Source organism: Panulirus ornatus, chromosome 58, assembly GCF_036320965.1.
Source record: "Panulirus ornatus isolate Po-2019 chromosome 58, ASM3632096v1, whole genome shotgun sequence".
NCBI classification, from domain to species: Eukaryota; Metazoa; Arthropoda; class Malacostraca; order Decapoda; family Palinuridae; genus Panulirus; species Panulirus ornatus.
In genome coordinates this window covers 6,028,941-6,053,322 of record NC_092281.1, presented here as the reverse complement: position 1 = coordinate 6,053,322, position 24,382 = coordinate 6,028,941, and the positions used below count along the sequence as shown (strand labels likewise).

Below are 24,382 nucleotides of genomic sequence, written 5' to 3'. Positions count from 1 at the left end.
GACCAGCGTGGTATGCAAATTACATGAAAGAATGATCAGAGTTTGTGTGATATTTATATACTATTGCCAGCTGCTGGCCGTGGGAAGCATAATAAAAGTTTATTTTTTTTTAAGTTATCCAAGCAAGAGAAACCTTTTTTTGTCATGTTATAATTCAGTTTTGAAAAAAAAGTTTTCTTCACTTTAGAACAAGTGTTTAACGTCGGAATAAGTAGACTTGCATGACGTTATTAGCACTACTAACATTCTTAACTGGATACCGTACATTGACTGAAGTTACTGAAGGCAATGTAATGGAGGCGAGTATTCCTGGAAGATCCCTTGAAATTACCAAGATCTCCTGAAGTCAAAGATTATTGAGGACGCCAATAACGGAATTATATTTTAGCTATTAGTTACGAGGATGTGAGGTAAAAGTTTTGATTTGTGATGGACAAACAAACTGATAGAATAACTTACCAACAAATAGACATATCAGTGCCATGTTGAAAGAATGTTTATCAAATGAGCAAATTTAGGCCAAGCTTGTCTCTGAGTACATGTATGATTACATCATCATCAACAATGAATACATCATCATGAACAATGATTACATCATCATGAACAATGATTACATCATCATGAACAATGATTACATCGTCATGAACAATGATTACATCATCATGAACAATGAGTACATCACCATGAACAATGATTACATCGTCATGAACAATGATTACATCGTCATGAACAATGATTACATCATCATGAACAATGATTACCTAGTCATGAACAATGATTACATCGTCATGAACAATGATTACATCGTCATGAACAATGATTACATCATCATGAACAATGATTACATAGTCATGAACAATGATTACATCGTCATGAACAATGATTACATCGTCATGAACAATGATTACATTCATGTCTCACCTGCAGTGGGTCACGTCGCGCCAGTCTGGTTCCTTCACTTGTCAAAACCCTGATGCGTCTTGCCTAATGAAGACAACTTAGAAACCTAAAAAGAAAAAAGAAATATTCATGAGAATTTGATAAAGACCGGGACATACAATCCTGGAGTAGATTAAACACTGGAAGTGTGAGCAAGGACGTTAGAAAGTAATCCTTCAATAACAGGAGGATGGATTGATGTTAACGGGAACCAAGTGAACAAGGAGGAACATCATACCAATGGCAGTGAGAGATTCAAGTGATTTCACGAGATGTTTCGTATTTACGTACAGGAGTAAGACCATCCACACACACACACACACACACACACCGGACAGGCAGACCTAATACTTTATGAGGCAATCATCTCTCCTCAGACCCATTGTTTAAGAACCGCCTGGGGGATGACTGTCTGGTTCCAGGTGGCGGTGGCAAGCAAGTGACATTCACTGCGGCACATCTTCTGTTGGGCAATACAATGTCCCGTGGCACGTCTTCACTCTCCTGTTTAGTCTCCTTCTTTGTATTTTTCTTCACTCATCATCATCGTCATCATCATCATCATCATCATCATCATCATCATCTTCATGATCACCTTCTTCTTCTTCTTCCAGGTGATCGTCTTCGAATATATCTCCCGCTGTGTATATGATGGAGTGAAGGTTCCTTTGTTATGTTATATCTCTCACTTATTTACCAAGTCTCATGTACACCAATATCTGGGCAAATTTTTGACAATTTTTCTCCACAGGATGACATAGCACATACCAGTTCCTCATATTACAGTGTTTCATGTTTCAGCGGTATATATATATATATATATATATATATATATATATATATATATATATATATATATATATATATATATATATATATATATAAATATATATATATTTTTTTTTTTTTTTGCCGCTGTCTCCCGCGTTTGCGAGGTAGCGCAAGGAAACAGACGAAAGAAAATGGCCCAACCCACCCCCATACACATGTATATACATACGTCCACACACGCAAATATACATACCTACACAGCTTTCCATGGTTTACCCCAGACGCTTCACATGCCCTGATTCAATCCACTGACAGCACGTCAACCCCGGTATACCACATCGCTCCAATTCACTCTATTCCTTGCCCTCCTTTCACCCTCCTGCATGTTCAGGCCCCGATCACACAAAATCTTTTTCACTCCATCTTTCCACCTCCAATTTGGTCTCCCTCTTCTCCTCGTTCCCTCCACCTCCGACACATATAGCCTCTTGGTCAATCTTTCCTCATTCATTCTCTCCATGTGCCCAAACCATTTCAAAACACCCTCTTCTGCTCTCTCAACCACGCTCTTTTTATTTCCACACATCTCTCTTACCCTTACGTTACTTACTCGATCAAACCACCTCACACCACACATTGTCCTCAAACATCTCATTTCCAGCACATCCATCCTCCTGCGCACCACTCTATCCATAGCCCACGCCTCGCAACCATACAACATTGTTGGAACCACTATTCCTTCAAACATACCCATTTTTGCTTTCCGAGATAATGTTCTCGACTTCCACACATTCTTCAAGGCTCCCAGAATTTTCGCCCCCTCCCCCATCCTATGATCCACTTCCGCTTCCATGGTTCCATCCGCTACCAGATCCACTCCCAGATATCTAAAACACTTCACTTCCTCCAGTTTTTCTCCATTCAAACTCACCTCCCAATTGACTTGACCCTCAACCCTACTGTACCTAATAACCTTGCTCTTATTCACATTTACTCTTAACTTTCTTCTTTCACACACTTTACCAAACTCAGTCACCAGCTTCTGCAGTTTCTCACATGAATCAGCCACCAGCGCTGTATCATCAGCGAACAACAACTGACTCACTTCCCAAGCTCTCTCATCCCCAACAGACTTCATACTTGCCCCTCTTTCCAAAACTCTTGCATTCACCTCCCTAACAACCCCATCCATAAACAAATTAAACAACCATGGAGACATCACACACCCCTGCCGCAAACCTACATTCACTGAGAACCAATCACTTTCCTCTCTTCCTACACGTACACATGCCTTACATCCTCGATAAAAACTTTTCACTGCTTCTAACAACTTGCCTCCCACACCATATATTCTTAATACCTTCCACACAGCATCTCTATCAACTCTATCATATGCCTTCTCCAGATCCATAAATGCTACACACAAATCCATTTGCTTTTCTAAGTATTTCTCACATACATTCTTCAAAGCAAACACCTGATCCACACATCCTCTACCACTTCTGAAACCACACTGCTCTTCCCCAATCTGATGCTCTGTACATGCCTTCACCCTCTCAATCAATACCCTCCCATATAATTTACCAGGAATACTCAACAAACTTATACCTCTGTAATTTGAGCACTCACTCTTATCCCCTTTGCCTTTGTACAATGGCACTATGCACGCATTCCGCCAATCCTCAGGCACCTCACCATGAGTCATACATACATTAAATAACCTTACCAACCAGTCAACAATACAGTCACCCCCTTTTTTAATAAATTCCACTGCAATACCATCCAAACCTGCTGCCTTGCCGGCTTTCATCTTCCGCAAAGCTTTTACTACCTCTTCTCTGTTTACCAACATATATATATATATTTTTATGTGTGTGTGTGTGTGTGTGTATACTGATACTTGATGTATGTGATGCTGTATCATAATAGGTCAGACTTTAGCATAAAAGTGGTAACTCAAGATGACAAAAATGTATCATGTAATGAGTCTTATATTTCCGGTATCATGTCTGTGTTCAGTTTCCTATAACGTTGATTCAATCTTCAGTAATTTCCGATTCACGGAAGATATATTTAGTTTACTTATTGGTATAGTGGATCCAGATGATGTACTCAGATGAGCGCATCCAAGGTAAGTGTACACAGATGACTGCTACCAGGGTAAATATATCCAAACGAGTATGTCTCTGGTATGTTTGTCCAGGAGAATACTTCCCCCGTAAGTATGTCCAAATGAGAGCTACCCTGGTGTGTCCAGGTGAGTGCTACCCTGGTGTGTCCAGGTGAGTGCTACCCTGGTGTGTCCAGGTGAGTGCTACCCTGGTGTGTCCAGGTGAGTGCTACCCTGGTGTGTCCAGGTGAGAGCTACCCTGGTGTGTCCAGGTGAGTGCTACCCTGGTGTGTCCAGGTGAGTGCTACCCTGGTGTGTCCAGGTGAGGTCTTTCCTGGTAAGGTGTTCGACAGAGAGTCAACAGCTTCATCAGTGAAGGTTTTTTTTATAAGGTTCTCCGCTGAACTGTGGAGCATAAATGTTTAATTCTACCACTTGTCGACGGCTCATGAAGGTAAGTAGTGTGGAAGGAAGTGCACCATGTTTTACTGGCTTTCCATAAGAGAAACAAACTATATAGTTACCATACAACAAAAGAAAATATAAAACATATAACAATTCGTGTAGTGAATCACTGTCACGAGAAGGATGCTATGGTGCAACATGTTAATGTGATGATAAAGTCACGGGAGTCAAGTCTTCATGTCAACTATGTCTAAATTCTGAATTGCCTTCCACCACGGCTGCTAACCCCTCTTAGCATGACTTGAAGATGACCTAGGATGACCTCAGCTATCCACAAATCATAACCCGTTACTCTGCAACAGGTGATTAATGGCCTTCATAATAAGGGAAGAAAGAACCTTCGGTCTGCTTTACTTGGTTATGTAACATGTCTGAATATGTGCGTGTGTGTGTGTGTGTGTTTGTTTGTGTGTGTGTGTGTGTGTGTGTGTGTGTGTGTGTGTGTGTGTGTGTATATGTGTGTGTGTGTGTGTGTGTGTGTGTGTGTGAGGAATATTGGAAGTGGGGGGGGTTCTGAAAATCGAACGAAAGTAAGAGAGAAATAGGTAGTGGTTAGATTGCTAAGATTGTTTACATTGTCTCACACCACACCACACCACACCACACCACACCACACCACACCGCACCACACCACACCACACCACACCACACCACACTCCACCACACCACACAACACCACAACACATGGAGATCTTAAAGATATCATCCAGCAATCACAGGGTTATCACTCTCCTCTCCTGGGTGTCAGATGACCGTCGGGTCTGGAAACGCTAAGGATATACGAAGATAATGTTCAGAAAGAAGAAAAAGTCGAAACACTGGCGGCTGCTTACCTCGTACAGGCCTGAGTCTCGTTATCTTTTCAAGAGAGTTTTTATATCATTTCAGGCGAAGTCTGGCCACCTGGGGCCGTCTGTTCGTGTGTCCGCTTCGGTTCTTCTGTCCGTCCCTCTCTGTTCCAGTCTTGTTCCTCGTATCCGATATTTATCTGCTTTTGTTCTGTGCTTCTCTCCCGAAATTGTGTTCCCAAGAAAATGACCACATTTCCTCCTTCTTTGTTTAATGAATTGTTTTGCATATTTTCCAGCGTGTTAAGTTGCGGGCAAAAGCAAATATATTCTATTTCTGATTACCATAAAGAAACTTCCATACATTGTGTTAGAGAAGGAGGAAGATTGTTACATCCACACCTCACGATGATAACCGCTCCAGTGTGTACCCCTCAGTGGCTGGACGGATGCTCAAGCACCAGGAGAAGCCACGAGGATACTCAAGGTTCCGCTCAGCTTTGTGGAAATATAGAAATACTTTGTTGTCTTATGTTGACCAACGCTCAGGCTGTACCCCAGATTCCAGGGAAATAATGACTCTAGTCATGTTCTCTCAATAACATCAAGAAAAATAAGATCTTTTTATTTTGACAAGAGAATAACTTGAACGACCATCAAGGTTTCAACACACACACACACACACACACACACACACACACACACACACACACACACACACACATGTATATATATATATATATATATATATATATATATATATATATATATATATATAATTCGCAGCTTGTAAAGCAAGAGTCACTTTCTCTCGTTTCCGGGACTCACTGGGCAATCCCCGTGCCTGAATTACTGACATGGTTCCTCTTCCCTGAAACCTCCCAGCTCATCCTCTTGTCTCTAGCGATGAGTAACCTCCCCACCCCCGCCAACCGTTCACATGACCCCTGGCATATTGGCTGAGGTCCTTGTGACCCTACCAGGAAGAGGAGAAGGTGGAGGAACAGAAGATCGGACACAAAGGAACAAAAACGCTAGAGGCTACTTCAGCCCCGCCTTGGGTTGGGTATATAAGCTCGACACCTACTGTCAGACGACACCATCCTGCCTTAACACAACCAACATGAAGCTCGTGAGTACAGCAGCAGCACACCAGTGTCTCTCCTTCATAAGTCTGTTTCTTTAACTTGGGTGGAAGGAACTACAGGCCTGAAGAAACAAAATAATGAAAGACCATCTTTTTATCTGCCTCTGCACCATAGTCATGACTGAGCTAGCTGACTGGAAACGTTTGAATTGTTCACGTTCACTAGTTCCCTGAAGCAAGTGATTTGTTATGAGGAAATGATCTTTCAGCACACGTCCAGTGGCTATTAGCACTTTAAGTTCAAATCAAATTGAGTCTGAATTTTCCACAATGACCGGCGTCACCTGTTTCTGTACTAATTACGTTTTTAATCTATTTCCCGATCCTGCCGCAGGTGATCCTCGCCTGCCTGGCCGCCGTCGCCGTCGCCGCCCCCCAGCAGTATCACAACTACGACGGGCCAGATTACCGACACATCGCCATCCTGAGGGACGAACGTGAGGATCGTGGCGATGGCAACTTCCGCTACGAGTTCGAGACTGAGAACGGCATCCACGTGAACGCCGTCGGCACCCCGGGCTCCAAGGGCCAGAGCAACATCCAGGGATTCTACAGGTAGGTTCGACCCTCCAAGAGGATCAAGTCACTTTGGTCTTGGAATTAACTTGCGAGTTTCCTCTCACGAGGAAGATCAGAATTATGACCATCTCTCACCTTAGGTCATAAGGTCATGTCAGTCAGCTGCAAAAGGTCACTGACAAGAAGGCTCATCAACTCTCCCTGGTTAAGAAAATAAAAGTATTCAGAAACGCTACCTAAGGTTTCGAATGAAACTTAAGACTTTCAGTTTTTCGCTGTTAACGTTCAGAGATTTTTCTCTTTTGTTTCTTGCCGAGGCTTCTGAGGTGGACTTGCAGAAGAGAAACTCATTGGATGAGTCACCTTCTCTCGGGTCAGGCCCTGGGCGACCCATACCTTGGTCACTCAAGGACGCGACTCCGCAAGTGAAAAGTTACCTTTAGTCGAGTTTGTACCATTTGGAGCTCACTGTCGTCCAAGAGCTTCGTAAGAGTCCATCATGTTCCTGCTGATGGAGGTAGCGCTGATCACGCTGATCTCCAGCAAACGCCAGATAAAGAACATGTCTGTCCAACTAGTAACAAATTTGTTCGTTTACAACTACACATAAACACAATCATGTTTTCGACACTGGGAGTTCTATGTGTGTGTGTGTGTGTGTGTGCAGTTTCTAAGTTCCATCTGGACTCGTAAGGACAACACTGTGAGACTGCGTATAGCTGTGCTGGAGATCATGAGCAAGAACGTTAACTCATTATCTAATTTTGTTGTTTTAACGTTAACATTCTGCTGCTATACTTCCTGGTGAACTCATATCTCCACCTCTCTGCTCTTTATTGTGATCCATCAGTTCACTTTATGGTTGTGTGAAGGAGTTCCAGTTTGCACTCGACTTGTTTTTATGTTTCTTTTGCCTCGCGTCTCACAGGTTCCCACTTGATGACGGCTCCATCGCTGAGGTCGTCTACGTCGCCGACGAGGGAGGTTACCGTGCTGAGTCCCCGCTGATCCCCACGCCCCACCCACTCCCCGCCCACGCCATCGAGCAGATCCGCATCGCTGAGGAGCAGCGCCGACAAGGCATCGTCTGGGAATAATGTGACCTTTGACCAACTCCCCCAAGCCGACTGATGGCCCTAGCGCTGGCGAAGGGTCAACATGAAGCACCGATAGTAACAGTCTAACATACACGACCATTGTATTATGTCTAACGATTTCACAGATGGTGGAGAACCGTCTAATAAATTATTCCTCAAAACACTTTACATTCATTATTTCATTAATTCCTGAAAAAAATATATTGACAATAATCATAAACAGCGACACACAACACCGTCATGGACAAAGCCATGATACTTCCAACGCATCTGAATGACGTCATCTTTTAAAATCACCTTCGATTTCGGCTACGTTAACATTACTCAAAACTTTACGAAAATATCAAAAGACAGTAACTCCTACAAGACCAGTGATTCATCACGTGATTTCAGAGAATCTGATAATTCAAGAGGAGCCGATGGTTGCAAACACCATCTTAAGAAATCGTATAATATCTTGTGATGGGATTCAGATCACTGCATTTTCTGCAGGACGAAGACATTTCAGTTCCCCAAATCTTCATTTCTCCTCAGTGGACCAGAGCGCCCAGGACCGTAAAGCATTACCCAGATAAACAAATATCTTTTTCACAGGTTTACCAGTGAGTCATCATGCAGTATCAAGACAGGCAACCTCAAGGTTGCATTTGTCTCACACAATATTATATTACGAAAACCCTGAGTCTACTTCTACAGCTGCAAATGACCAGCTGACCTTGCAGTAGTTGCCTATATCTCACTGGATCGCTACACCTGGAGGAACTCATGATGACTCCAGACCTGTCGTGTCAGACTCGCTCATCTTTATCTTCCTAAAATTCTCCAGGAAAACTTTCTCCCAGGTTTACTGAGTGCCTCCTGAGGGCATCTGCTTCACTCTCAAACTATATTAAAATGTTTGACTCATTCCCATCATTAGGAGAGACTGTAATAATTCCCATAGGTAACACCTCTCTATGTTGACGTCGAGTGATCTACAGGAGACTGGAGGTGTTCTGATCAGCTAGAATATGATGAAGGTATAAGAGGATTGAGGTATTATAACTAAATAGAATTCATAATTCTTATCGTTGCTTCGTATATATTCTGTATATTTACTGAAATATCACTTGATAATGTAGTTATAACGATGAGTATTTTACAAAGCTCCACATATTAGATATTAAGTTAATGATCTATTTAAGTGACATTTGGATAGGTATTCGTCACTTTTCTCACAAGTTTCTCCATCCACACTTCGAGTTGCTTTTATATCAAAGAAGGAAATTTCGCTGATCAACGAACATCATAGAGCTGCACCGCACGACTGTATGAACGTGGGAACCCAGGAGGGAAATTACAGGTCTTCAAACCTTTGATTACTTGTTCACATATCCTGGAGAGGAAGAGATTTATCTTCCCCAACGCATAAAAGCATTGTAGTATATCCTGGCTCGTCTCAGGACCTTCTGGTTAATCAAATGAAATAGATCTTGTTTTCTTGAGGAGGAGAATAAGAAATATCTTTACATCTCACTGAATAGATAACTGGAAGAGCCTGTATTACATCTTATGAGTCTGATTAACGAATCATCAAAGGGTAATCGTCTTCACTGATGATCAGAAAAATTCAAAAGTTATAAAGAAAAGAAAAATGATGTGATGCCATCGCCTGCCATTCGGGTAAAGTCTCACAGGATGGTAATACGCGTGACTATTCGGATATCCTACGCAGCTTCCAGCTTCCTTACCCACTGCAGCTTGGTTGAGGGTCTGTGTCGAACAGTTTACTCTGAGCCAAGCGCTTCCCCGTGACGTGATGTTGATATTCATGATTCAGATGCGTCTTAGGCCAAGAACATCCAAGTGGAGGTAAAGACTCCGTAATGGGTCGAGCGTAGGAGTACAAGACGTCGTTCAGCGTCCTGATGACAGACTGATGGTCCTGGTTAACTGTCTTGCACATTTGGCTGCCACATCCTTCGCTTGTCTATTAAGAGGGAGTCTATTGTCTATCTGTATTCGAAAATTGATACTGATGTCTGATATGTTAATATTTCCTAATGTAACATTATCCTGGTACAGTGTAGCAAATACTGTAACCAAATACTGGATTTCCCGAGATGTTATTATAGACGAGGAACACACCTGCCTGCTGGAGGAGGAGTCATAATCTGACTTTATCGAGTTGGTGATGATGACACGTCTGGCGTGGGACAGGGAAGGTCCTAATGTGGCAGGATCCATCATGCATTACGTGGGATACGACTTCCTGACCTGTATGGGTGAACAGCAAGGATACTACATACACTACCACGTCAGGACAAACATAAGAAAACACAAATGAAAAAAGACAAGCGTACCTACACACACACACACACACACACACACACACACACACACACACACACAAGCAGGTTACCAGACATAAATGTATATGACTTGTGTCATGATGGCTGGAGCCTCACGCCGCCGACCAGAAGCACCTTCCTGAGGCAGGCGTCAAGGTTCTGATGGCGAGCCGTTCGTCCTCATCACGGACATCCTGTTAGGCAGTGCGTCATGACTCGGTAATTTATATTCCTTCTTGTTCTTTGTTAATATTTTTTCTATTTCCCTTCTCTTCTCCAGCAGACGAGAACGATAAAACTGACCAGCGAGCGACCTCGGCAATGTTCAGTTTCACAAGATTTCTTTTGATCATGAAGGCATGAAGTTACCCGCGGGCGTCATCATCCTGTTTCTGGACGTGTTATCAGCGTTGTTGTGGACTGTGTGTGAGAGGACACGCGCTGTGCTCTGGCTCCTGTCTGGTCCTGTCATGTGTCCTCGGCTCATGTACAGTCTGACGGGGGCGAAAGCGCATGTCAGTCTCCTTCTGCAACTGGAAACTAACTGCGAGAGACGACGTCACTTCTCCGTTAGTAGATAAGTGCAAGATGAACATTGGACGAGCATTTCAGACTTATTTTCCTCGAATGAATAATTCGTTCTTTACAGCCCGACTTTCCGTTGTCGGCTCCTCCACTGGTGTGGTATGACCTCTTACTTACTCCTCACTGTCCTGATACCATTGCCTCGCGTTAATTCTTTATCATTCTCACTTTTCTCACACCTAACCTTCCCCTCGTTCTTAGGTCGCATCACTGGCGGAAATAACTCTCCTTACGTCACGATGCGATACTTATCAAGTGATTTAGTCCTTGTGGATAATTGATCAATATAACTGTTTGTTTGATAAGTGTTCATAAATGGATGTGTGTGTGTGTGTGTGTGTGTGTGTGTGTGTGTGTGTGTTTAACACAGATATACATATTCTACATCTCTCATATTGTTATCAGCAACCACAAAGGTATTCAGGTACAGCACAAGTCCCTCTATGAGGTATTAACACACGTTAGGAACAACAGTGATGGTTCCAGCGGTGAGCCCTTGGGAAGACCACATGTGAAAGGCCACGTTGGCTTAACATACGTCTTTCGCTGCTTTCCAGTGGATGATTGGCCTTGTTATATCTGCTGGATTATCATTTCTCCTAAAGTCTTTGGTGGACGGTTTCGAAGGCCTTGAGGAGTACAGGTTTATACAGCCCACCAAAAACATCTTAATCGTTTCTTTATATTTTCATTTTAGTCTCGTGTTCACTTTTCTTACTGGAGCCTTGAACTTTCGTATACATTTGTACGGTATGAGAAAGGAGTTCTACACACGTGACGCCCATGTTTTTAATATTATTTACTATCATACCAGTTTTTACCATTTCGTATGCTGGTGTCATCCACGGTTCTACCACTGAGTTTCTTCCATTCATCTGCTTTTCTAATACTATATATGAACTTCTTTACATCTCTACTAATGAATCTCTTCTTAAATTTCATGTTATGGCCTCTAATTGCAGCTTCCAAATAACTGTTTACTGCTAACATCAAACTGGTGTAAAACCTCAAAGGTTATGATCCTGCAATTACGACTCGTGCTTGCTCCTCCTCACTCCGCTGGCACCGGTCTTTCCGCCGTTGACATACTGAATATTTCCAGTGACCTTGACACGTCTTCGGCACATTTGGAGAAACTTCACCCGCAACGTGAACCATATGTGGGTCAAAGCCCTGCGCCACTCTGTTTATGTCTTTCTTTTGGGAATGTTATTGATTTTCAATACACGAGTGTGTGTGTGTGTGTGTGTGTGTGTGTGTGTGTGTGTGTGTGTGTGTGTGTGTGTGTGTGTGTGTGTTTATTTCATGCCTTTTACGCCTGTCTTAAACACTCTGAGAAAAAGTTGGGGCAACTTTTCATGTGGGTTAAGACATTGATCATTTTCAATGTTTTATGACAATCTATTTAATCCATGTAATCAGTGTCGACCTCTGCGATGGCCAGAAACTTCACGTTTTATAGGATTTCTCAAACACCACAAGAGATCAAATGTGTGAACACGACCAAGAGAGATCATTTAATCTGACGTACATCGCTTACACTGTGTTGTTGCTGTGTGAGGCTACAATACACTGTGTTGTTGCTGTGTGAGGCTACAATACACTGTGTTGTTGCTGTGTGAGGCTACAATACACTGTGTTGTTGCTGTGTGAGGCTACAATACACTGTGTTGTTGCTGTGTGAGGCTACAACACTTTATACTTCGTCGTCGTGAATCATGACATATTGGTCATTTTACTGACGTTAAAAGATTCCTAAAGTTCCTTATAAACATGATATAGAAATGATTACATTTGCCCCTTAGAATCTGTTTCTGTGATAACTGTTTCAACATTGATGCAAGTCACTGTCCAGAATAAACAAACAAACAAATATACTAAACGGCATGACACAATATTTGTTATAAACAGAATTATGTTGTAAGTTTCTACAGTTTCATTTACTGGTTATTACTTATAAATATCAGGTATGCTACACTAGACTTATCATTTACCATCATAATATATAAAGCATCGGGTCATTTTTTCTTATATTCTCATCACGATTATCGTTAATTGTTATTTTCATATAGTTGTTTAGATCTTGCTTAGCTAAAACCCGTTTCTTGGAAGTAATTTAAAGTTTCCACATTGTTTAACGTGCGAAAGAGAGACCTTTTTTTCCCCACATATAATAAACCTGAAGTGAAGTACATGAAGTGATTCTTCGGCGAAGATTTCTACGTTGTATATTGAAGGTCTGCACAGCGTGGCCAGATGAGCAAACTGCCTCAGCAGATCACACAACACTGGTGCTGCCCCACATTCCGCTCTGGCTGGATGAAAAAATAATTAAGATATCATACATAAATGAAAATTCATCTTAACACAAAACACAAACTGAATAACTGCGTACCATTCTACCACCCTCAGTGTACGTGTGGAGACCAGTCACACGAGGATTGACCGTTATGATACTTTCTTCTTTCTTAGTACAACGAAGACTTAGGACTCCCCTTCCTTCCCTCGTCTTTCCCTCTCCTATCAAACTCACAGTCTGAAGAGGTGAAACTACAAACTGAGGAACTCATACCAATCTCTCTCTCTCTCTCTCTCTCTCTCTCTCTCTCTCTCTCTCTCTCTCTCTCTCTCTCTCTCTCTCTCTCTCTCTCTCTCTCTCTCTCTCTCTATGCTAATCAGTTCACTCCACACTTCACATGACCACACGACGGGAACATAAATTTGCAGGTGCCTCGTCTGCCTGCATAGGAGAGGAGGAGAGGCGACGGATCTCCCAGGTTCACCAGGGAGGGTCATACGGTGAAGGGTCAAGTTAGGTCAGGTCTACAATCATATTTACGTCCCTTTATTTGCCCTGAGGCCTGGATGGTGACCCTCCGTGGCCTGGGTGGACGATGGACCGGGACGACCTGGGTCGCCAGGTCAACGGAGTCGTGATGATGGCACGACCCACGACCTCGCTACCATGCAACACCTGACGCAATATTTTCATTCACACAAAGACTATGTAAATCCTCCTCATCACAGTGATTGTTCACGTGGATGTTTATGTGTGTAATTATCTATTACCTATTTGTAAATACCTATTCATAATGTATGAGAGGAAGTCCTACACTCCTGGGGCTCCATGTCTTGGACCTTCCCTACTATCACACAGCTTTACGCTGCTTCATGTTGTCCACACTCACTGTTCCCTCACTCAGTTTATAACATTCATTGATCACTTTTACAACACATCGTTTGTCATAACTTTCTTGCTTTGTTTCTTGCTGTGTTTGCTCTCTGGTTGTTCTGTCTCTACATCTGTTGCAAAACTGTTTTTTATACCAAGATGATAACGTAGATATGGAACAGCCATCCAGACTGATGATGTAGAGAATGAACAGATCTTCGCAACATGTAGGGCCAGAACAGTCAGACGATATGACTCGAAATTAAGCAAGAAATTTGTAGAATGAGATAAATAAGCTCTCTTGTGATCTGGTCACCTCTCACTTCATTCTCTTTTATGATGTGGTTCATCTAATGCGTACAACCGTTACTGATTATTGTGCCATGTTTGTTGCCATCTTCCACACCTTCTCAATCAACTCCTCGTGCTTCCGTTGGTACGTTGACCAAGCGAGAGAAGAACATATAGGATGTGCAGCTCTAATGTTTGCCAGACGACACTTGCTCTCTTTAGCCATTATATATATGTTTGTTTGTGTGTGTGTGTGTGTGTGTGTGTGTGTGTGTGTGTGTGTGTGTGTGTGTGTGTGTGTGTGTGTGTGTGTGTGTGTGTGTGTGTGTGTGTGTGTGTGTGTGTGTGTGTGTGTGGTGTGTGTGTGTGTGTGTGTGTGTGTGTGTGTGTGTGTGTGTGTGTGTGTGTGTGTGTGTGTGTGTGTGTGTGTGTGTGTGTGTGTGTGTGTGTGTGTGTGTGTGCGACAAATTTGATATAACTGAGAAGTTGAAATATAAACAAAAGGCCATGAGCTGTCACTGTTTTTGTTTACAAAGTGAACATTGATATTTAGCAACAAAAGCAGCAAAACTTACCAAGAAATGATCGAGATATATACAGTCCAGAACATCATGTAACCTGCGTCTCTGACCCACCACTCAACACCTCGTCTGCGAGGTAAGGGTCTTCCCGCCCACCGGGCGTCTCCCACCCCTCCACCACAAGTACTGGCGTGGTACCTCCTCCTTCTTCCTCCCTGAGGGAACCTGCTGGTTACATCTGCTGCTGCTGCTCTCCATCATGAGCAATTAGGTCACGTCCCCTCCCCTGACCATCGTTCACACGACCTCTGACATGCTCTTATACGACCTTTGTGACCCCGGTGAGGTGGGGTGGGGGTGGGGTCGGACACAAAAGATGAAGCAAAAACGCTTAAGGCCGAGTCAACTTGGCCTCGTCCTGGGTATATAAGCTCACCGCCTGCTCTCTGGACGACATCGTCACCTCCTCACCTCACACCAACGACATGCAGCTCGTGAGTACACGTATCTGGGTCCGGCACCCAAGACTTGTGAACGGTGCCACAACCTTCAATAGTGTCCCAAGGAAAACAAATCTGGTGCAAGCTGTAGTTCTTGTTGAAGTTCCATCTTTCTAAAATTCCCAAGCAGCTGAATGAAACGCTGAGGTTACTGAATCTCAAACGTTATTGGAAAGAAGTCTGTATTGTAATTTTTTTTTTAGGAATTACGAAAATCTAATTTGTTTTGTGCATGTGTATGTGTGTATGAGAGAGAGAGAGAGAGAGAGAGAGAGAGAGAGAGAGAGAGAGAGAGAGAGAGAGAGAGAGAGAGAGAGAGAGAGAGAGAGAGAGAGAGAGAGAGAGAGAGAGAGAGAGAGATTCCTTTGGACATTAATTGAACTAAATCATCAAAGTAACAGGCCAGTAGAAAGTCATGGATTATTGTGGCACGAGTAGAAAAGCAACAGGCCAATAGAAAGTCATGCATTATTGTGGCACGAGTAGAAAAACACAAGGATTTTTCTTTGAATAGAAGACTTGTTAACTTATCGTGTAGCTAAGGAGGCGCAAATTATGTCAATCGTGGATCTGAAGCGAAATATTTATCAGGTGTATGCTTAAATGTGTCTACAGAACTGCTTCTCCTCTAATCGGTAAATCACTTCGTAAGTTGACAATCGGTTTGAAGTAAAACTACTTCGCCTCATTCGATTTAAAATGTTTGGCTATGAGTATATACTCATTGCTAGAAGTGAGATAAGACGAGCATATTCATAAGTACTTTAATTATCTTATAAGAGAAAAACAGCTTAATTGCAATCTGATCGTGTTTCTCCTACATACATCATCTTCACTAGACATAAGCCGTACCATATACCAACGATTTCCCGTCTCCTGACGCAGGTGATCCTCGCCTGCCTGGCCGCCGTCGCCGTCGCCGCCCCCCAGCAGTATCACTACTACGACAGGCCAGATTACCGACACATCGCCATCCTGAGGGACGAACGTGAGGATCGTGGCGATGGCAACTTCCGCTACGAGTTCGAGACTGAGAATGGCATCCAAGTGAACGCCGTCGGCACCCCGGGCTCCAAGGGCCAGAGCAACATCCAGGGCTTCTACAGGTAGGTCAGACCTCCAAGAAAGGGTCGAGTGAGTGTGGCCATATCTTAAAGGTGCCAATTAGCCATCAGCACGGAAATCATGAGTGTAACCACCCGTCACCTTGGTTATAGGTCTCGTCAGTCACCTGTGAAAGGTCACTGATTATGGGCACACACACCTTTACCTTAGGTAAACTAAGTAATTTCCGTGAAACCGCTAATCGAAATTCATTTGTCGTCGTTTTCTTTAATTCTCTGTTCATTACTTTGTCTTGTTTTCAGACAGTCATGACAATTACGGATGAAAAGTCACCTTTTCCCTCCCTGGTCATACTCAGAAGACCTCGTACTTCAGCCCTCCTATTGGATCACTACCGATGCTAACATAGAGCTTACGTTTGATATCATCCAGCAGCGTAAACATCAGATGATAACCACACACGAGGAGTAAACCTTTCACCTCATCCACAGTTGTTTACATGCGCGCAAGATTATACAACTGGCGTACATACGACACTATCATGATGTCATGTACGGCCAGAGATGTTAAATATAAGCATATTGAATTCAGAGAAAATGTTTTCAAAATATCTTTGGTTCGTCTAAACACAAACATCATATTTCGTCTTTCTAAAATCTTCATCACAATCTGCTCCTCTCAGTTTGACTGGTCCGCTGTGTTGTGATGTTGACCTTATGTTCCTCCACCGATGATGATGATGACGAGCGAGTGTATCTGTAACTGTGATTAACGTTCCTGTCACGTTCTTCCCTCAGCTTCCCCTTGGATGATGGCACCGTAGCCCAGGTCTCCTACATCGCCGACGAGTTCGGCTTCCGCGCCGAGTCCCCGCTGATCCCCACGCCTCATCCACTCCCCGCCCACGCCATCGAGCAGATCCGCATCGCTGAGGAGCAGCGCCGACAGGGCATCGTCTGGGATTGATGTGGGCGAGGACGACCCAGCTGCTGGCCGAACGTTAACACGAACCACCGACCATAACACAATGTAACACACTCACGGTTCCTGGAGATCAGTGTAACACATCCACCACTTCCAAGGATACTGGCAACCTACTCATTAAATCAATCTTCCAGACGACTCGAACCCATTATTTCATTTATTCCTGAGATGACAAACATCTGTCTTGTACAGAGACACAATGACAGTGTCAGAAAAAAATAAACCCACTAATATTCCATTGTGATCACAGTGAGCATTTCTTCCCAGGAAAACGATCGTAAACCTTTAGTTATCATTACCTCAGGATAGACACAGATACGATGCAGTATTACCAGTCTCTACAAAAACATTCTCACATAACTGGGATGGAGATAATCGTCGGTACTTTGCAGAAAATCATGAACGTTATGTGAAAATAATGAGAATTACCCTCAAGTGTGCTGGGAGATGGTTAGGGTTAGTACAGGTCTGGAAGCTAAGCTGTGCGTGTAACACGAAACCTGGTGACGTTAAAGAGGTTCAGTATTTAGACTGAATTCTTTTCCTTCATGAGACAGCAGGAGCAGCAGGACCGAGGGTTACAGAGGGTTACCCACAACTTTTGATTGTGGATTACATTTTCAGAGAATTACTACAAAAGTCAGGTTTACTGCAACGCAATTTTCTTTTCCCTTATAGTTTACATTTGGAGACTCTTATAATCTACAATTGAAGATCATCTTATAGATCTCTTTATAAGTATAGTGAATCGTTTTCCGGATCATTTAGCGTCGCCTGACGTCACAACAACGATAGATCATATATAAACAACTTGTTGAGTCATTCTCTTTTTACGTTATACGGCACCTGCCAACTGGGGCCCTGGGCAAGGCCATCCCATTAACGTTCTATATATATATATATTTTTTTTTTTTTTTTTATACTTTGTCGCTGTCTCCCGCGTTTGCGAGGTAGCGCAAGGAAACAGACGAAAGAAATGGCCCAACCCCCCCCCCCCCCATACACATGTATATACATACGTCCACACACTCAAATATACATACCTACACAGCTTTCCATGGTTTACCCCAGACGCTTCACATGCCTTGATTCAATCCACTGACAGCACGTCAACCCCGGTATACCACATCGCTCCAATTCACTCTATTCCTTGCCCTCCTTTCACCCTCCTGCATGTTCAGGCCCCGATCACACAAAATCTTTTTCACTCCATCTTTCCACCTCCAATTTGGTCTCCCTCTTCTCCTTGCTCCCTCCACCTCCGACACATATATCCTCTTGGTCAATCTTTCCTCACTCATCCTCTCCATGTGCCCAAACCATTTCAAAACACCCTCTTCTACTCTCTCAACCACGCTCTTTTTATTTCCACACATCTCTCTTACCCTTACGTTACTTACTCGATCAAACCACCTCACACCACACATTGTCCTCAAACATCTCATTTCCAGCACATCCATCCTCCTGCGCACAACTCTATCCATAGCCCACGCCTCGCAACCATACAACATATATATATATATATATATATATATATATATATATATATATATATATATATATATATATATATATATATATATCCAAGCATGAGCCAGGTAACCATTTTATCGACCAACCCTTAACGGTGGATACACACACACACACACACACACACACAGAACAATTTCATGCTATTAGCTCTGGAGCCTCACAGTCCCTGGTTTACTATGAACTGTCAATTGTCAAGGTTCCCATGACGAGCGGTGTTCGCATCACGGATTTCCTGTTGGGGAATACATAACAATTTTTGTGAGGTTCATCCTCTTGTTTTTATTTATCTTTTATTTTTTTTTTTTTTGTCTACGTTTTGAAGGATAACACAGTAAGACCTTGACCAATGCAGTAAGACCTTGACCAGTCATTTCAAAATTTTGTCTTGCGTCTGGATGCTTTAGGATGGAAGTTTCTTTCGCTATTATGAGATGATGGAGAAGGAAGTGACGAAGGGGAGAGTGGCAGAGAAGCACCTGCGATGGAGACATGGTGGAGAGAGAGAGAGAGAGAGAGAGAGAGAGAGAGAGAGAGAGAGAGAGAGAGAGAGAGAGAGAGAGAGAGAGAGAGAGAGAGAGAGAGAGAGAGAGAGAGAGAGGAATAAAGACAAATGTATCATTATCTGTATCCAGGTTCTGACCAAGTTCTTTCCTTTGTGTTCTGGAATGCTTTATCCTGACGAACACCAAGGTCGTGCCTCGGGTCATGCTGATCACACAGCAGAGCCCAGGTGGAGGATCCACGTGAAGACTGAGGTGTAATACAGGGAAGGGAAGGATGCGTTCATCCTTGTTACATGATGATTCTAATTGTAGTTGTAGCAAGTGGTTCGCCCTGACGAACGTGTCTCACCTGTGGCAGTTAACTCATTCCAGGAAAAATGTTGTTGGAAGCAAGCAGCATCCTGAAGACTTGAACATTTTTATGTGTGTGTATATATATATATATATATATATATTCTTTTCTTTCAAACTATTCGCCATTTCCCGCATTAGCGAGGTAGCGTTAAGAACAGAGGACTGGGCCTTTGAGGGAATACCCTCACCTGGCCCAATTCTCTGTTCCTTCTTGCTTCTATTCATAGCTCAACCTTACCAATGTAAAATTAGTTATCCTGAAGATAACTTAAGAAATAAACGAAACCTTTCTCTCCCACCACACAACTTTTCCAACTTCTGTTGGCTTTCCAATTTCATAGTTTCATCACTCAATTGATTCCAATCTTCCACCACTTTCATACTACGAAGGAACTTCTGTACGTCTTTCTGACAAATTTCTTTCTTAACTTCATGTTATGGACTCTGGTTGTTCGTGTTATGGACTCTGGTTGTTCATGTTATGGACTCTGGTTGTTCATGTTATGTACTCTAGTTGTTCATGTTATGTACTCTGGTTGCTCTGCCTTTACATTCTTCGAAGACCTGTTCACAGATGGCGCCATCAGAATGGTTGTAGTCGTCATCTTTTTTCTTCTCTTTTCCAGAGTAAACGAATGTATGGTCTCTAACCTCTCACAGACTCACTATTCTTAAGTCTGATACTGCTGTTGTTTCCCTCCTCTGGACTTTTTCTATTAGTTCTTTGTACTTTGTGCTAAGTACTTTGTCTTTCCTAACAAAGAATGTGAGTAGCTGGTGAATGTTCCCTTATTTATGTACTTATATATAAGTAAAAGTGTATGTGATTACTACCTGTGTATTATGGGGAAAGAAGTTTACACTCGTGTTGCCCTGTTTCTTAACTTTGTATATATGTACAGAATCTATATTCTTACATATGTATAGACACACATACACACCAGCCTAATTGTGTACTTGTGTGTGTGTGTTGTGTGTGTGTGTGTGTGTGTGTGTGTGGAAACAAAGGTAAACGGAATTTGGGAAATGAGTATTCCTGTCCTGGTTTCCAATCTACGTGAGACACTAAATTCTTACTTTCCACTCGGGATATGTCCCGTCCCGTCTCAGCTTAAGGGATGTGGTGCTCTCCTCCTCCGCCTCGGGACGTGCCGCAGACGTCCTCCACTTTTCTACCGACGAAGTCACTCTCTCTCTGGGAACTTGTTGGCTACATCTGCTGCTCCTCTTCAGTAATCAGGTCATCTTGCCTCCCCCGCCCATCTTTCACACGACCTCCGGCGTGTTCTGATGAGACCTCCGTGACCCTCGCTGGGATGGGGATCGAACACGAAGGGGAAGCAAAAACGCCAGAGGCCAAGTCAACTGGGCCAAGTCCTGGGTATATAAGCTCGACACTTCAGTGAGGGACCTCATCTCCTACCACCAACATGCAGCTCGTGAGTGCTCGTGTCTCAACTCGTGTTAAAAACCTTTAAGTAACATAAGTGTGTAGCAGCTTATAAGTTTGTCTCGACAGGATCTTAGTAAAAAAAGAAAATCGTTCCAAAACTTTTTAATTCCTCTGTTTTCCGTCTTAGTACCATTGTAATCATGTAGTAGACTTGTCATGAACATGAAGTACTATTGCTTTTCATTCACCTGCAGAATATTTCTTAAGCATCTTTTTTGTGTACAAAAATTGATTTAAGCTAAAAGTGTTTATAACCAAAATTCAACAAGAGGTTGAAGACATACAAGCGTTGGGTCCAAAATATCATTGTGTTTAAAGTTAACGTCAATATTTTCTTAACACCAACTATGCAAGACATTGATGTATCCAACTGAGATCATTGGTGTTTACCCGTCTCCCGTCGCAGGTGATCCTCGCCTGCCTGGCCGCTGTCGCCGTCGCCGCCCCCCAGCATTATCACTATTACGACAGGCCAGATTACCGACACATCGCCATCCTGAGGGACGAACGTGAGGATCGTGGCGATGGCAACTTCCGCTACGAGTTCGAGACTGAGAACGGCATCCACGTGAACGCCGTCGGCACCCCGGGCTCCAAGGGCCAGAGCAACATCCAAGGCTTCTACAGGTAGGTCAGACCTCTCCAGGAAGGTGGAATCAGTTTGCCATCGCAGTTACGTATCCCTTTAAGAATATCATGGTTGTGTTCACCGCTCACTGTGTACATAATTGATATCATTCAGCCGTAGAAGGCCAGTAACTACGGCTGCAAAGTTGTTTCTGATGTAAAGTGGATTTATTGCGCAAAACTGCTCGTAACATTCATTTGTCCCTGTCTTCTCCTGTGTGTTTTCAAATCTCTTCTTACATGTATTATGTGGTTGACAGTCAGGGGAAGAAAAACTCGTGAGAGGTTGTGACAGTTTCCTAGGTCACTCTCAGAGCGATCCGTTATCTGGTCATGCAGTGTCATGACCCTTGACGTCAGTTTTGCCCTTCATGCTTAACCATCACTAATGGTAGTATGAGGAATGTATACATCTCTAATGAGAGGCGCAGACGACTGATAATAGTCACGCACGACAAAAATCACGTCTTCCTCACCCTGACGTGTATGTATATTTGTACAAGATCTTACCTCCGGCTAGACGTACAGCGAAAACCTTATCGTCAGTCGGAATGCTGTGATCTCAAACACGTAGGAATATTTCTTGGACTTCGTCCGATACTAGATGTAGTGTAGCGAACATACTAAGGTCCCTCACCTCCCTGAAACGCTTAACCGTACCTCTATTTCCCCAGTCTTGTGTCGTCTTTACAACCCAATATTCATCTTGATCATCATCTTCCGTGGAATGACTTCTGGATGGATCATTATTCATGTCGGACGCATCCTGTCTTCCCTCAGGTTTCCTTTAGATGACGGCACCATCGCTGAGGTCTCCTACGTCGCCGACGAGTACGGCTACCGTCCCCAGTCCCCGCTGATCCCCACGCCCCATCCACTCCCCGCCCACGCCATCGAGCAGATCCGCATCGCTGAGGAGCAGCGTCGACAGGGCATCGTCTGGGAATAATGTGACCAACGATCAACTTCCCCGAGCTGACTGGAAATGACTTAGTGCGAATCACCGAGCATAACACACTGTATGACCTGGTGTTCTTCGTGATCACTATACCTCATCTCTCATGTGCAAGGATGCTGGCAACTTGCCCATAAAATTATTCTTGAAAATAACTGTATTCTGTTTGTTTGTCTGATTCCTTGTTGTGATATGATGATGATATCCTTAGAAACAATATTCTCATTGTTTTCCCTCGCACTTTAACTATAATACCTTCACTTAGAAAATGTTTACACCTCAGAGATCTTGTGAGCTATCAGAGTTTTCCACTATACATTGGACTGAGCTGAACATGATCAACGACATGAATCCAGAGAAAGAAATGTCAAGAAAAAGTATTTACGGTAAAGACTCAGAATGTCTCGAGTTTGGTCACCAGGAAACGTCGAAATCTGATTCAGTGATCATCGGTGGCGGGCACGTAAGACTGTGTCTGAGGGAAGCGGGACGACCAACAGGGATACAGACGAGGCACCTTCCATAGTCTTGTCTACCCTGAGAGAAAAAAAGGAGGAAGTTATGACAACAATTTTCTAATTCCTGAATCGATCTGACAAAGTCGACATAAAATAGATCCAATAGAAAAGGAACAAAACCACATAATATGTAAAGTCATGGTTGGATGTAATAGAGTAAGTGAGGAAACATTATGTACAGAGGAATATGTACATAAAGAAATTGTCTGACGGAAAACAGAGGTTAAGAGACGGGGCGCCATTACTGTAAAACTCTCTTCTTTTTTTCATATGATCAGAGATAAGTAGACACACACATACACACACACAGCTATGTTCATTGAACCATAATGCCTTTGACACGTATTGTTGTGAAATACCTTGGAGGAATGGCTGGCTGCTGGAGGTGTTGCATGGGGAATGTCACTTCCTTATTACCTATTTCCTGTGGGATTAAAACGGTATTTGTCGGTTGTTTCTCGTTTCTTACCTCTCTCTCTCTCTCTCTCTCTCTCTCTCTCTCTCTCTCTCTCTCTCTCTCTCTCTCTCTCTCTCTCTCTCTCTCTCTCTCTCTCTCTCTCTCTCTCTCTCTCTCTCTCTCCAGACAGTGACGTCAGGGATTCAGGTCACGTGGACTCTTCACATCTAGGTCTAAAAACAGCCAGTCACCACGTCACACCGTCGGCCTCCTACTGAAATCACTCGACAAATTTAGCTGGACCACACATGACTATGATAAGATCCACCCGAAGCAAAATGGTTGAACTGCATTGCTTAGTCAACAGTGAACACGTTGGTGACACTAGTTTAACAAAAACCATTTCTGAACATGAAAAACAATGATCTGATGAGCGAGTACAATGTACCTGACGACCAATTGTTTGTGAGGGACAGAGACGGTCCAGGAGGAGGAGGAGGAACTACACTGCGTATAATCGTACCACAACTCCATCGATATCCAGACTATAATATTATCTTATCATCAGTGTCTGTGTTTCCTGGGGAGTCTCGCTGATAATCCTGTAGGTGGTTGCTCAGTTATCACTGGGACACTGGAACAGAATGACTGGATCACTTGATACTGAATGTGTCTCAGGGTGTGAGGACCCGGGTTGTTTACACAAAGTCATTTCTTCTTCATACACCTCCGTTCCGTGAGACAGATACGTTGCTTCT

At 43.2% G+C, this 24,382-nt stretch overlaps 3 protein-coding genes across 3 annotated transcripts; all 3 read left to right on the top strand.

The window, feature by feature from the left end:
• Positions 1–6,172: 6,172 nt before the first annotated feature.
• On the top strand, positions 6,173–8,004 carry LOC139766760 (cuticle protein AM1199-like). Its single transcript, XM_071695679.1, has 3 exons — positions 6,173–6,205; positions 6,555–6,775; positions 7,668–8,004. The coding sequence occupies exons 1-3, from the start codon at positions 6,197–6,199 to the stop codon at positions 7,834–7,836; spliced, it is 399 nt and encodes a 132-aa protein (XP_071551780.1). The 5' UTR covers positions 6,173–6,196; the 3' UTR covers positions 7,837–8,004.
• Positions 8,005–15,189: 7,185 nt separating this feature from the next.
• LOC139766892 (cuticle protein AM1199-like) lies at positions 15,190–17,428 on the top strand. The gene is made up of 3 exons (XM_071695905.1): positions 15,190–15,229; positions 16,121–16,341; positions 17,098–17,428. The coding sequence occupies exons 1-3, from the start codon at positions 15,221–15,223 to the stop codon at positions 17,264–17,266; spliced, it is 399 nt and encodes a 132-aa protein (XP_071552006.1). The 5' UTR covers positions 15,190–15,220; the 3' UTR covers positions 17,267–17,428.
• Positions 17,429–21,053: 3,625 nt separating this feature from the next.
• LOC139766893 (cuticle protein AM1199-like) lies at positions 21,054–22,869 on the top strand. The gene is made up of 3 exons (XM_071695906.1): positions 21,054–21,113; positions 21,534–21,754; positions 22,535–22,869. Exons 1-3 carry the CDS (start codon positions 21,105–21,107, stop codon positions 22,701–22,703), a joined length of 399 nt encoding a protein of 132 aa, XP_071552007.1. The 5' UTR covers positions 21,054–21,104; the 3' UTR covers positions 22,704–22,869.
• Positions 22,870–24,382: the final 1,513 nt, after the last annotated feature.